At 38.5% G+C, this 15108-nt stretch overlaps 1 protein-coding gene across 5 annotated transcripts in view; it reads left to right on the top strand.

Moving 5' to 3' along the window:
- The first annotated feature begins 2000 nt into the window (after window positions 1-2000).
- The window catches only part of smyd2b (SET and MYND domain containing 2b), a 130851-nt gene continuing 117743 nt past the window's right edge, over window positions 2001-15108 (top strand). For 2 of the 5 annotated variants that reach the window (XM_049479055.1, XM_049479050.1), the window contains exons 1-2: window positions 2001-2327; window positions 13779-13842. In XM_049479055.1, the coding sequence (XP_049335012.1) occupies window positions 2164-2327; window positions 13779-13842 (228 nt within the window). In that variant the 5' untranslated portion in view covers window positions 2001-2163. The remainder of the gene's footprint in view (window positions 2328-13778; window positions 13843-15108) is intronic. The other 3 variants (XM_049479051.1, XM_049479052.1, XM_049479053.1) reach the window with 2 other exon arrangements.

Below are 15108 nucleotides of genomic sequence, written 5' to 3'. Positions count from 1 at the left end.
AGGAAAGAAAGATCAAGAGTCACCTCTGCTTCTCAGGACAAGTTCATCCAAGTCACCAGCCTCAGAAATCGCAAGTTAACAGCAGCTCAGATCAGAGACCAGTTGAATACCACACAGAGCAGACCCATCTCTAGAACAACTGTTAAGAGGAGACTGCGCAAATCAGGCCTTCATGGTCAAATAGCTGCTTGACCTCTTGAAGCTCATTGAGAGAACGCCAAGAGTGTGCAAAGCAGTAATCAGAGCAAAGGGTGGCTATTTTGAAGAAACTAGAATATAAAACATGTTTTCTGTTATTTCACCTTTTTTTGTTAAGCACATAACTCCACATGTGTTCATTCATAGTTTTGATGCCTTCAGTGAGAATCTACAATGTAAATAGTCATGAAAATAAAGAAAACGCATTGAATGAGAAGGTGTGTCCAAACTTTTGGAATGTACTGTATATACTTGTATATTCTCCTATACATTAATATGAAATCAAAGATTCATTTCACACAAGAAAATGTATCCACCCCACACTGAAGGACATTAATCCTCCAAAAACCCAGTAGTATAGGCCAGGCATTACCTGGTAGAGAGAGCGAGTATTCCATGTGGTGCTCACCCAACCACTGAACAATCACTTTTGTGTTCAAACACATTGCAAAAGCCAGCTCTGTTTTTAGAATATAGGGATTAACTTTCACAGCTGCTACAATCAATACTGAGGGTGAGAACGTACAATATGAAAAAAGGGCACTTAAAGTTTAATTTCAGCACTATGTGAGGAAACATCAGCACTATTAATAGCAGAGAGAGAGTGAGAGAAAGGGTGAGAGAGAGAGAGAGAGAGAGAGGGAGAAAGAGACTGAGCGAGAGAGGGATTGGGAGAGAGAGAGTGAGAGAGAGCTAGAGGTACAGGGATGACTGTAATGTGTTCTGAATGAATGGTGGACAAATGAGCTCCACCAGTGAACATGTTTTATTTTTAAACAGTGCTGTGTTCAGCAGTGAGCAAGTGAGACTAGAAAAGGGTCAGAAAGCCCAATATGTCCTTATGTGTAACAAATCAACATCTCTCTATATACCTACCTACCTGCAATGGCGTTTATTTGCCCCTTTCAGCTTTTTGCATTTATTCCACACTTACATTTTTTAGATTATCAAACGAATTTTAATATCAGACAAAAATCACCTGAGTAAATATAAAAAGCACTTTTTAAATGATGATTTTATTCATAAAAGGAAATGGATCTAAATCAATCTAGCGCTTTGTGAAAAAGTGTTTGCTCCCCACAGATTAACTGTAATTAATCACACTTTTTGGAAAGCTGAGTTCAATTTCACTACTAACCACAACCAGGCTGAGAAATCACTTAAATAGAACCTGTCTGATGAAACAGGATTAAAGATCTCAAAAAGCAACACATTTTGCCTCAATCTGAAGAAATTCAAAAACAAAAGTTTACATAGGTTCCGCAGCAAGACAATGATTCAAAGAACACAAATCAGTCCTCCTCTGAATGGCTTAAAAAAGGTTTTGGAGTGGTCTAGTCAAAGTCAGATTGAGATGCTGTGGCAGGAACATTCAATTTGTGCTAAAAATCCTTCAATATCTCTTTTCCTTTGTCCATCCATCCATCTATCCATCCATCCGTCTGCCTGTTTGTCTGTCTGTCCATTATCCATCCATCTGTATATCCATCTGTCTGACTGCCTACCTCTCTCTCTCTATCTGTCTAACTGCCTGTTTGTCTGTCTGCCTGCCTTCCTGTCTGTCTGTCTGTCTGCCTGTCTGTCTGTCTGTAATGAACAGCTATGAATGGTGTGTTGGTGAGCTGAAGGCTGGTGGTCTGAAACGCGCGCGCCTCTGTGTGTGTATGAGCGCGCTGCTTACGACAGCGCGTATTGCTTACATAATCACCACTGTAACCAATAGCCGCCGCGCGCCAACTGAGATTAGGACAAACACACATTTGGAAGGGCGTGGCTTCAGGGGCTCGCGCATAGACCCGACTGAGGCTCGGGCTCGCGCGCTCATTCACAGCATCGCCGGGCTGTACGGAGTCGCTGGAGTGAAAGAGACTGCAGAGAGACTGTGGACCGCGCGCGCGCATCTCACGCACACTCGCACACAGGCGCGCGCATTACACACACACGGAGGCACACACGCGCACAGCCATGAAGCACGAGGGTATTGAGCGCTTTGAGAGCGCGGGGAAAGGCAGGGGTCTGCGGGCCACGAGACCCTACAGGATCGGGGAGCTGCTCTTCTCGTGCCCCTCTTTCTCGCACGTGCTGTCGGTCAGCGAGAGGGGCTACCTCTGCGAGCACTGCTTCACCAGGTGAGTGTGGTGGTCTTCAGCGCTGACGCGTTTCGCCCCTTGCTAGGGCTGTAAAACATCATGCCATGGGTCACGTGACCGCGCCATCATCCATTACGCATGGGTAGAGTCAGTGGAAGGGATTAGGGATGGTGTGTAATTGAAGATGACTGGTGCTTATTGAGGATGTAATTAGCGCTTTGGTTGATGTGGCTTAGCAAGCAGGCGAGCAAAAGGTTACCCATAATGCAGCGGTCCGGTATTCAGTCCACCTTATCAGTGTCATCTGATTATTATCTATTGGGATGTTATGGATATCTCAGTATTGTGGTGTTATGTGTTGCAGTACTGTATTGAATCTGAAATGCGCAGTATTGAACAAATTTACTTTTATATAGAGCTTTTCGAGAAACACAAGCTAACTTTACAATCGACACACAGCTACAACACCACCCTAACACGCCACACACTGAACATGGAGAACATAAAAAACTCCACCCAGATAGGGACTTGAACCCAAGTGCCCACTGAACTTGTTCTGATTGCTTAGAAAATATAACTTGTCTTTACTAAGATTTAATTAATAATAGTGAATAGTGTCTAATAATATTATGTTTTTTTAAGAATTGCTTTGCTTACAATACCATTATACACTCACTGGACACTTTATTAGGTACATCTTGCTAGTACCGGGTTGGGTCCCCTTTTGCCTTAATCCTGTGTGACATAGATTCAACAAAGTACTGGAAACATTCCTCAGAGAGTCTGCTCTGTCAGAGAGTCTGTTACTTTTATTGGCACATTTACAGAGTAAATTAATGCATGTAGCAAGTACTGTTACTGTCCTAGTACTGTACAGATTGTGCATCTTAATACTAGAAAACAGATAGTTTGTCAAGAGGTAGTAAACTGATACCAATTGTAATGACGTTGAATGCTTTATTTCGTTACATTTATGCAAATAGAGTATAAAAATAATATAAATTTCTAGGGGTTTTGGCTCTGTGGCGGCTCCCTGTCATCCTCCGTTCTGCATTAATAGCAGCGCTCTCAGAGCTGCTGTTGGGAGGGGGGTGGAGTGTGGCCATTGAAACACCCATGATTCTGAAGGAAATGCTGTAATATGATTCAAGGTTTTTTTTTTTTGCCAAATAATTTTGGTTCTGCCAATTCTTCAGTGCATTCCTAATTGCTACATGTGTAGTTGAATTACTTATTATTAATTCCATTTAAGCATTCCATTAAATCAATACATTGTGTTCATTAAACATTGATTTTGCACTGTTATGTGTAACCCAAAGCATGAATACAATATAGATTATCGTTCACAGGGCTTTTTTCTGCAATATTTTATTAAATTAAATAAACATACTTCTTTAACTTAGTGTTCATAAAACAGGAGAGTAGACCTTCAGTTAAAGCATGATAGTCATCTGATATGGGCTGTGTCTTCCTCTTAGAGAGTGTGGAGTGTGTGGCGTTCTGATGACCACAGTTGGGCACAGCTGATATAGCATGTGCTGAAAAGATATTTCTGGAGTTGAGTGTCTCAAGCTCCTCCTTAAAATTCAGATTCATGTAATAAAGTGTATGACATATGTCAGGATGTGTTCCTCAGTTGTAGTGGATACAGTTGAATATCAGACTCTACAGCAGACACAAGGTTTGGTGTAGAGTGAAAGGGTGTGAAATGAAAACAGTGCCAAAGAGATCACTAGGAGAATGATTTCTCTGTACAAATTAATTTATCTGGAAAAATACATATGAAGAGTTAATTTGCTGAAACAGATTTTTTAAACATACCTTTATCTGTAATTACATAACATATCTCGAAAATTTCTTTTGTATTGTATTGTATTGTTTAAAACAAGCAAAGACTGTACAACTAGTTTAAAACGATATACGTAGAAATGTGTTATATAGTCTTATACATCTATATAACATATATACATATTCTGATAATATTCACATAATTAGAAATGTTTTCAATATTGACTATATTTTAGGGATGCATGAATACCAATACTGGTATCGGTACCGATACCAACATCCAATATCTAGTGTACATTGCTGTGCTGATGCTTTTATCTCAGAACAATTTGCTAGTTTCTTAAACATATGCTTGTTTGGAAAAGAAAAAACGTTTATATAATGTGACATGTCACAACAAAACTCTGATTGCTTTATTTTAAGTAGGTATCGTATTGGCGAGTACAAAAATACATGTACTCATACTCGGATGAAAAAAATGGTATTGATACAAAATATTGCCAAAATATCTTTTTTAGGAAAGCTTCCATTATCATGTCCTTATTAGACTTCATTATTATTATATTAATAAGTAGTAGCCAGGGCAAATTAGACACTTTCTAGAACACCTTAATTTGCTATGTTTACACTTTGGTACAGTTTATTATCTCTTTATTAAGCCTCATGACTCAAAATTAAATTAACACATATTCTGATTAGCACAGGATCACAGTGCACAACCTCAGTGAAGCTGGCCCCTCATATTATTAGAAATGAAATAAAAATATGTCCATTGGTTAGTGCTGCGTTTGTGCTGGTTTGTGCAGCAAAAATTAACGTTTGTGCTGTTATCGTTTTTGAGATATTAAACATTTAATTTTCTGACCTGTTATGTAACCCAGCCCCTCATTTGTGGCCAAATCGCACCAAAGTGGTCTCATTGGTTAGTGCTACGTTTGTGCTGGTTTGTGCAGCAAAAATTAACGTTTGTGCTGTTATCGTTGTTGAGATATTAAAAATTATATTTATTACCTGTTATGTAACCCAGCCCCTCATTTGTGGCCAAATCGCACCAAAGTGGTCTCATTGGTTAGTGCTGTGTTTGTGCTGGTTTGTGCAGCAAAAATTAGTGTTTGTGCTGGTATCATTATTGAGATATTAAACATTATATTTACTGTTATTGACATATTAAGCATTTAATTTCTGACCTGTTATGTAACACAGCCCCTTATTTGTGGCTAAATTGCACCAAAGTGTTCTCATTGGTTAGTGCTACGTTTGTGCTGGTTTGTGCAGCAAAAATTAGTGTTTGTGCTGTTATCATTATTGAGATATTAAACATTATATTTACTGTTATCGTTATTGAAATATTTAACATAATAGGTCTTACCTGTTATGTAACCCAGCCCCTCATCTGTGGCCAAATTCCACCAAAGTGGTCTCATTGGTTAGTGCTACGTTTGTGCTGGTTTTTGCAGCAAAAAATAGCGTTTGTGCTGTTATAGTTATTGAGATATTAAACATTATATTTACTGTTATTGAGATATTAAACGTAAAATGTATTACCTGTTATGTAACACAGCCCCTTATTTGTGGCTAAATTGCACCAAAGTGGTCTCATTGGTTAGTGCTACGTTTGTGCTGGTTTGTGCTGTTATTGTTATTGAGATATTAAACATTATATTTACTGTTATCATTACTGAGATATTAAACTATTTAATTTATTACCTTTTATGTAACACAGCCCCTCATCTAAAGCCAGATTTCATCAAAGTGGTGTTGTTTTTCTAGTGCTGTGTTTGTGCTGGTTTGTGCTATTAGAATAAATGTTTGTGGAAGTTTAGTTATGAGAGTTATTAGATAAAAAAATATTTAATTGGTGGCATTACCCAATATTTATTTACACACATCACCCAGCCCCCCTCATTTATCAGTGTGGTTAGTGCTCACAAAAAGGCACTCAGCCCGGTTAAAAGGCATTAACATGGCAGTCTGTTAAATATATGCTTTCATAAGTGCAGGAGCAATTTTTACCATGGTAAATAAGTTTTTACCATGAACAGTCATGTCACCTGGAGACATTCATCTGTGCTTTATTAGATGTGTAAATAAATATTGTTTTTCCTGTAGCTGAATAATCAAAATACCTGAAACATTTATTTTTACAGCACTGCTGAATGAGACCACTGTGATTTGGGCTGTATTGGGGGGCTGGATAATGCCACCCATTAAATATTTATTCTAATAGCACAAACCAGTACAAACACAGCACTAGAAAAACAACACCACTTTGATGAAATCTGGCCTTACCATAAAAGGTAATAAATTAAATAGTTTAATATCTCAGTAATGATAACAGTAAATATAATGTTTAATATCTCAATAATGATACCAGCACAAACGTTAATTTTTGCTGCACAAACCAGCACAAACGTAGCACTAACCAATGGAAATATTTTTATTTCATTTCTGATTATATGAGGGGCCAGCTTCACACCTATTCAATATTTTTTTCCTAATAAATCAATAACAATAACAGCACAAACGTAAATTTTTGCTGCACAAACCAGCACAAACGTAGCACTAACCAATGAGACCACTTTGGTGCGATTTGGCCACAGATGAGGGGCTGGGTTACATAACAGGTCAGAAATTAAATGTTTAATATCTCAATAAGGTTATCTGTAAATATAATGTTTAATATTTCAATGACGATAACAGCACAAACGTAAATTTTTGCTGCACAAACCAGCACAAACGTAGCACTAACCAATGAGACCACTTTGGTGCGATTTGGCCACAAATGAGGGGCTGGGTTACATAACAGGTAATAAATATAATTTTTAATATCTCAACAACGATAACAGCACAAACGTTAATTTTTGCTGCACAAACCAGCACAAACGTAGCACTAACCAATGAGACCACTTTGGTGCGATTTAGCCACAAATGAGGGGCTGGGTTACATAACAGGTCAGAAAATTAAATGTTTAATATCTCAAAAACGATAACAGCACAAACGTTAATTTTTGCTGCACAAACCAGCACAAACGTAGCACTAACCAATGGACATATTTTTATTTCATTTCTAATAATATGAGGGGCCAGCTTCACTGAGGTCAGTGCACATGTATTTACTGGTTAAAAAAAATTACTTCTCATTTGACAGCTAGTAAATAAAAAAGTAAATAACGGAGGCCAAGAACTCAACTGCTCTTGAATAAATTCAATAACTGAATCATTGTTCAGTATAAATGATTCTGTCTTTTTACTATTTGTACTAATTGTACTAAAAATGTTACATTTCTTGCAGTTTATCCATACACTACTGTTCAATGTGTGTAACCTTAATGCATTTACTGCCACTGAATGTAACTGAATAGGCTTTTGTAATTATTGTTCTAGCAGCATAATGTTAAAATTATTCCAAAAAATTCCTTTCAGGTAATTTTGTCAGAAGTGTATTTCAATTGTGCCATAAACGAGTATTATCTGATGGACTCTTTTTAAGAGACAGTAGGTAGGCCACTGGAACAAGAGCACAGTAGGCAAGAATTAGGACAAGGCCATTCGTGGGCTCTCACCTTTGAGGTTCCAGAGAGTGGCTCAGGAGAGGCAAACATCAAATCAAATCAAATCAAATTTATTTGTATAGCGCTTTTTACAACAGGTGTTGGCACAAAGCAGCTTTACAGAAACATGATTACAGGACAAAGAATCAGGCAAAACATTACACATAGAAAATACAGAATACAGAACCCCCAGTGAGCGCGGAGGCAAGGAAAAACTCCCTCAGAGCTGCAGGAGGAGGAAGAAACCTTGGGAGGACCAAGACTCACATTAAAGGGGGGACCATCCTACCACTGGTCAAACGGCTTTTAAATAGAAATTTAAAAAGTCTTTTATACATCTATATAGGTTTTGTGTACTCAGGAGTGTAATAGCGCCACTAATGGCTTGGATGTAATCTGTAGTGGAGAGTAAGATGGTCGATGAGCAGCTGATCTGTGGTGGTGGTGGAGAAGAGCTGACTTCAGAAACTTCCATCAGTCTGGCCGGACAGGAGACGCGAGAGCCTGAGGGTCCAACATCGGTATCGGGTCAGACAGGTGGGCAGTCAGTAACTCGGAGGAAGGCAGAGAGATGGAATTAGTTTTGACTGGATTTATGCAAAACTGAGAATATTAAAACATTATCAGAGTGTGGCAAATGACTCCGGCAGAACTGAATAAAACAGCCTAACTAAAGGCAGAGAGCCAGAAGGTAACATAGACATGGAGGCTCCCTGAAACACCAGCATCCACCCACTCCACCGTCCACAAACCTGAGTGACCGTGTGCAGTGGGAGAACAACAGCACCAGCATCTCAGTTTACCACAATTTCCTCTGTCCATGAACCCCTGAATCTTCAGCCTTATCTAAAGGGAAAAACATTAATTACCAAAAGCTAAACTAAACAAGTAAGTTTTCAGTCTAGACTTAAAGATTGAGACTGTGTCTGAGTCCCGAACATATTCGGGGAGATTATTCCAGAGTTGAGGCGCTTTATAAGAGAAAGCTCTTCCTCCTGCAGAGCTCCTCTGAATTTTAGGCACTACTAATAAACCAGCACCCTGAGATCTGAGTAATCGCGGTGGTTCATAACAGGAGATGAGGTCTTGTAAATACTCAGGAGCGAGTCCGTGTAGGGCTTTATACGTTAACAGGAGAATTTTATAGTCTATGCGGAATTTGACTGGAAGCCAGTGCAGTGCTGATAGTACTGGACTAATATGGTCAAATTTTCTAGTTTTAGTAAGGACCCTGGCTGCAGCATTTTGAACTAGCTGAAGTTTATTTAAGTTACTGCCGGAACATCCAGACAGTAGCGCATTACAATAATCTAGCCTTGAGGTAATAAAGGCATGTACTAATTTTTCTGCGTCATGCAGTGATAGGGCGTTTCTTAGCTTGGCAATATTACGGAGGTGTAGAAAAGCTGTTCTAGTAACATTAGATATGTGTTTATCGAATGCTAGATCTGAATCTATGATAACTCCAAGGTTTTTAGCTGCTGAACCAGGGGTGGCTGAGAAGTCAGCCAGATTTAGCATTAAGTCTGATAATTTATTTCTAGCAGCTTTGGGGCCTAATAGGAGAACTTCTGTTTTATCACTATTTAATAGGAGGAAGTTGTGCGACATCCATGATTTTACATCTTCTACACAATCTTCGATTTTCTTTAATCTCACTCTGTCGTCAGGTTTGGCTGATATGAAGAGCTGCGTGTCATCCGCATAACAATGAAAATTCACATTGTGTTTTCTAATAACTTTGCCCAGTGGGAGCATATATAATGTAAATAATAACGGTCCTAATATAGAGCCTTGTGGAATTCCATATCTTACCTTGGTATAACTGGAAGACATATCATTTATCCTCACAAACTGATAGCGATCGGTTAAGTACGATTTAAACCATGCTAAGGCAGTTCCGGTTACACCGACCATGTTCTCTAGTCTTTCTAAAAGGATAGTATGATCTATTGTATCAAAGGCTGCGCTCAGATCGAGAAGTACGAGTAAGGAAACACAGCCTTGGTCGGCGGCTATAAGTAGATCGTTTGTTATTCTAACTAAAGCTGTCTCAGTGCTATGATAAGGCCTAAATCCAGATTGAAATTTTTCATAGATCTGGTTTCTTTGCAGGTAAGAGCAAAGTTGTTGGGCTACAGCTTTTTCTAAAATCTTAGAAATAAAGGGTAAGTTTGAAATAGGTCTATAGTTAGACAGTACACTAGGATCAAGATTTGGTTTCTTGATCAGAGGTTTAATTACAGCTGTTTTAAAGGCTTTGGGTACATGGCCCAGGGCGAGCGATGCGTTTACTATTATTAACAGAGGTTTAATTATATCTGGCAGTACCTGTTTTAATAATTTTGTGGGAACAGCATCAAGTGTGCAGGTTGTGCTGTTTGAAGAGGAGATAATTTTCTCTAGTTCTAGCTGTGGAAGTGGGTTAAAGACTTCCAACCTAACTTCAGTAACAGGGTTTTGTTCTAGATCAGCCAGACCAGATGACAGAGAGGATGTAATATTTATCTGTTTAATTTTATCCCGAATGTTTTCAATTTTACTATTGAAGAAGTCCATAAAATCGTTGCTGGTGTAAATGGCTGGAATCTGAGGTTCAGTACCTGCCTGGTTTTTAGTTAATTTGGAAATAACACTAAAGAGAACTCTAGGATTATTTTTATTTATCTCGATCTGTGAGGCCAGATATGCTGAGCGGGCTTTATTAAGTTCTTTTCTATATTTAACAAGACTGTCTTTCCACGCAGAGTGAAACACTTCCAGTTTAGTTGATCGATATTTACGCTCTAAATTTCGTACTAACTGCTTTAAGGTACGAGTTTGATCATTGTACCACGGTGCGAGCTTTTTCTGTCTCTCTATTTTGTGTTTAAGGGGTGCTACAACATCTAAGGTAGAGCGAAAGGTATTTTCTAAACCTTCGGTTAGTTTGTCTAGTTCTACTGGGTCTATAGGAGAGTACATTAGAGTTGAGAAATCTGGAAGCTTATCTGTAAATTGTTGGGCTGTAAAAGGCGTAATTGAACGTTTTACAGAGTAGCTAGGGGATGTACGTATATTATGACTGAGATGTAATTTAAATGAAATAAGGAAATGATCTGAAATTGCGGAGGTTTGAGAACGAATATTCGGGTTATCTATGCTCACACCCAGGGTCAAAACTAAATCCAGAGTATGATTACAGTAATGAGTAGGTCCTGTTATATTTTGAATAATACCAACTGAGTCTAAAATCGATGTGAATGCCTTTTTTAATGGATCATCCAATTTTTCGAAATGAATGTTGAAGTCTCCAACTATAATCACTTTATCATTACTTACTGCTAAGTCTGTGACAAAATCACTAAATTCTTTTAAAAATTCTAAATAGGGCCCTGGTGGTCTGTAGATGTTAATTAAAGAAAATGCATTCTTTTTTGTAACTGGATTAATTATACTGGTGTAAAGAAGCTCAAAAGAAGTAAAATTTTCATAGTGTTTCTGATTGCTAACTAAGGTACTTTGGAAAAATATGCAGACCCCACCTCCTCTACCGGACAATCTCGGATTGTGTATATAATTATAGCCTGCAGGGGTGGCTTCATTTAATGCTACATATTCGTTTGGCCTAATCCAGGTTTCTGTCAGACACAGAACATCGAATTTCTGATCAGTTATCATTTCATTCACCAGAACTGCTTTTGAATTTAGAGATCTAATATTAAGTAAACCAATCTTTAGGCTTGAAATGTTAGTACTACAGTCTGGATATGATTGTTTAATATAAGTTAAGTTATTTAGATTTACTGTTTTAGTTTTTTGATGTTTTTGTTTGACTCGGGGGACAGACACAGTCTGAATACATTGGTGTCTAGGTAACGTCTCTTTGCAGCTCGCAGACGGTCGGTTAAGCCTCTCTGTCTGCGGCCTGGTCCCGGCTCTGGATTGTCAGCAGCTTCTAAACAGCGTCCTGAAATGTCCTGATTACTGCATTGCAGAGGCAACCTAATTTCCCCTGGTCTCTATTCCCTGAGACTGCAATGGAGCGGAATAATGACAATGCTGCCACAGATTATCTTGCAACCAAGCTCACACTCTCTGCTCTACTGTGCAGGAGTGTTTATTTTTTCTCCTTATAACTAACAACAGAGTACATGACTCAAAAACAGAAAGATGTCAAAGCCTAAATTATCACCAGAGTATCTTTTTCATAACTTAACTCTATTCAAAAACATATTGAACAAGTGATGTATCATTGTGATAGTGTAATATTAGTGGCAATAGTGTCTCTGTTGTTGCTGGGTTTGGCAGACCAGTAACTTTATTATGTAACTCTGGTGAAGTATGTAGGGCAGTGCTCACAAGAACTTTTCAAGACTGTGTAATGTAAGAATTACAGTACTGACCAAAGAGTGACTGGCTTACCTCACTTCACTTAAATTACACACCAGGGTGTCTCTCTCCAAACGTGTGGAGAAAACCCTCCCCAAATGTGTGGAGGAAAAACCATTTGGCATAATTAGCATACAAATAAGGTGAACCAAGAAGGGCTTCAATAGTTCTGTGAAGATGTGTATTCAGCAACCATCACAATAGGGGGATCTGACCTAGACACCTAGAAGGTGTCAAAATTGAATCAAGAGTCAGCTGCTCTCCTCTCAGTAACACACATTTGGTACCACATCCTTAACAGGTGGAGCTTAGATAGAAAGGGGTATTTTTCAAATGTATATATGGTGTGTTCTTTAGCTGCTGGTTGTTCAGTCTAGCTCCGCTGGATCCGAGTTACTTCATGTATCTTGCTACTGCTTTTTGTAATAAAGACTGACCATTTTTTTATCAAGTGAGAAGAGACGTCCTTTTTCTTAAAATAACCCAAGTGATATTTATATAAAACCCTGTAATATTGCTCTACTGAGTCACTCCACATGCTTCGTTTTTATTATTATTATATATTATTATTATATATTATATTATTATCGTTTTTTTCTGTCAACCCAACCACAATTGCATGTGCAATGTATGCACTGGCTTGTAAACGCACGTGTTAAAATCTGTGCATTTTGTTTGTGCAGATATTTCTAGTTACAGCTGAAATTATGCTTTTAATCCCAGAAAAACACTCTTATTTACCTTTTAAAAAGCCATTTAAATGCATGATTAAAGGGCCAATTACTGTTATTTTGCTGTTTTCCTTGGGTTTTGAGTGCTTGGCGCTGACTCAGCTCTTGATCAGTCAGGACGCGAGACAGCGCGTGTTTGCGGGTGACGTCATGGGCCCTGCATTGTTTAATATCGCAATATATGTCTTCGAAAAAATAATAGTTGCAATGTAATTTTTTTCCAATATCTTGCAGCCCTACTCTATCACCTGTACATTGACTTTACAGTGGTGGATTTTTGGGTTGACCTCGTTCTGTCCTCTCTGTGAATGTAGATGGTTCCCTTCAAAGGCCATGGCTAAAAATATGGTCGAATGTCTGAAAGTCTTGGGCACTTTGTGGTGATGAAATAAACTCCATTAGCAGGGGCTGTTATGCTGGGTTGTTTTCAAGAGTGGCAATAAAACACACACCAGCATGAATATCTTGGTGAAAGAGGAAGAGGCAGAGCGAAGGTGGTGTTGCTCACATCTAACAGCTAAGAAATGGAGCTAGATTTGTTCAGAATAGGCCTGGGCTGATGTACTACAGGTTCAGTGTAACCTGAACCTAGATCTCCTATCTTTATTACTAGACTGCACATGATGAAGCGCTTCTGAGAGCTGATGCTAAGTCAGCATCTTTGTCCAGCATGTCTGTTGCATTTTTAATGGAACCATAAGTTGCCTTAATACAGGCAGATTTACCCTGATTTATTATTGCGCTATAGGAAAATACATCTACTTCTGTTTGTGTAAGCTCTCTCTAAATGTGTCAGTGGGTATTTTCATCCTTCTGCGCAATACAGTGTGCGCGTCTTCTGGCCTCCATGCGGACACATAATACCATGTGCTGTAATATGGCACCAGTGTGTATGTGCGAGTGTGACTGTGAGTGTGCTGTTGGCAGCCATGGTGAATTGTGTGTGTGTGTGTGCAGGCCATATGCTCTTGGCGGGATAACCGTTGGGTTGTTGTCATCTTTTTGTGTGTCTGTGTGTTATAAGAATATCCATCTCTCCCTCTCTGTAGGAAAGAGGGCCTTGCTAAATGTGGAAAATGCAAGAAAGCTTTCTACTGCAATGTTGAATGTCAGGTAAGAGTTGGTAAGAGTGTGAGCTGGTGAAAAGCCATTCAGACTTGAATGAATTATGTACACTTTATGCAGTTCTACAGAAAATAAATGAGCTTCCAGCCTGAAACTCTACTATAACTGTCAGTGGTGGGCTGTTTAAAGGGGATGGGTGAAAAAAACATTTAAAAGTGTACCTACTGCACAAAAAGGGGGCAAACATTCATGCTCCTGAGTATGCTCTATTAGCCTTGAGCCTTGAGTGTGAGAAGCCTCTATTTTTAAAAGCTACAAAGCGGCCATTAAAGTTCTTGAATGGTTTCCAAAATGCCAGGACACATAAAGGCAAATAATATGAAGCGCAGTTTCAAACTTTTATTATGAACTTAGCGTAAACTACCACGCTTTATGATTTACAGAACTAAAATACTGTATGCATCTTTTGTAAATATTTTCTTATACCTTTTCATGGGAAAACACTGAAGATATGACACTTTGATACAATGTAAAATATTGCTTAGATTCTTTGATGGCCCAATCTTGAACCCCAGATTTCCCACCACTTTCCTTTTTATCTATATTCTATTCTTAAACCATGTTTAATTTTATTAGAGTAGAGTGACGTCACTAAGACATCATTCTTGCAGCTGAATTTACAGAGATTTAGGCTTCTGGATCATTGTTTGCATTGTTCATTTTTTAATCTTTTGGAAATACTGTATGTTCTTAATAAACAGTTTTCTAAAATAATAGGTCTATGCTTCTTCAGTGTTGCAATGTTAATTAACATCATTCCAAACACATTTAACTCAAACACGCTGAATGTGTTTTTTGAAAGCTCAGTTTTAACGCTCTACTTACAAAAAAAAAATGTCAGGTTTAAATTGGGCTTACAATGACAGTTTATGGGGTTGGGCTGGATATTTTGGGAACGATCTAAGCTGTAATGTAAAGGAGGCAGTGTACCACTTGTTTAACAGTGTAAATTTGCTGTTGCTTCAAAATAACTCAACACACAGCCATTATTATCTAAACCAGCAGCAACAAAACTGATTAAACCTCTAACTAAAAATAGCCAAAATGTCCCAAATTAGTTGTTTTTCCTCCCGGTGTCATGCGATTTGTTAGTGTTACATGATCTCAAGTGTGAATGGGGAAAAGGTCTTAAGACTGTCACACTCTCTGATACTGTGACGAGCTACAGTTCATTGAGGGAACTTTGAATGCCAACATGTACTGTGAAATACTGAAGCAGAGCATTAACCCCTCCCTTCAGAAACTGGGTCTCTG

This window comes from Astyanax mexicanus, chromosome 1 (assembly GCF_023375975.1).
Source record: "Astyanax mexicanus isolate ESR-SI-001 chromosome 1, AstMex3_surface, whole genome shotgun sequence".
Lineage (NCBI taxonomy): Eukaryota > Metazoa > Chordata > Actinopteri > Characiformes > Acestrorhamphidae > Astyanax > Astyanax mexicanus.
This window is presented reverse-complemented; position numbering and strand designations above follow the sequence as displayed.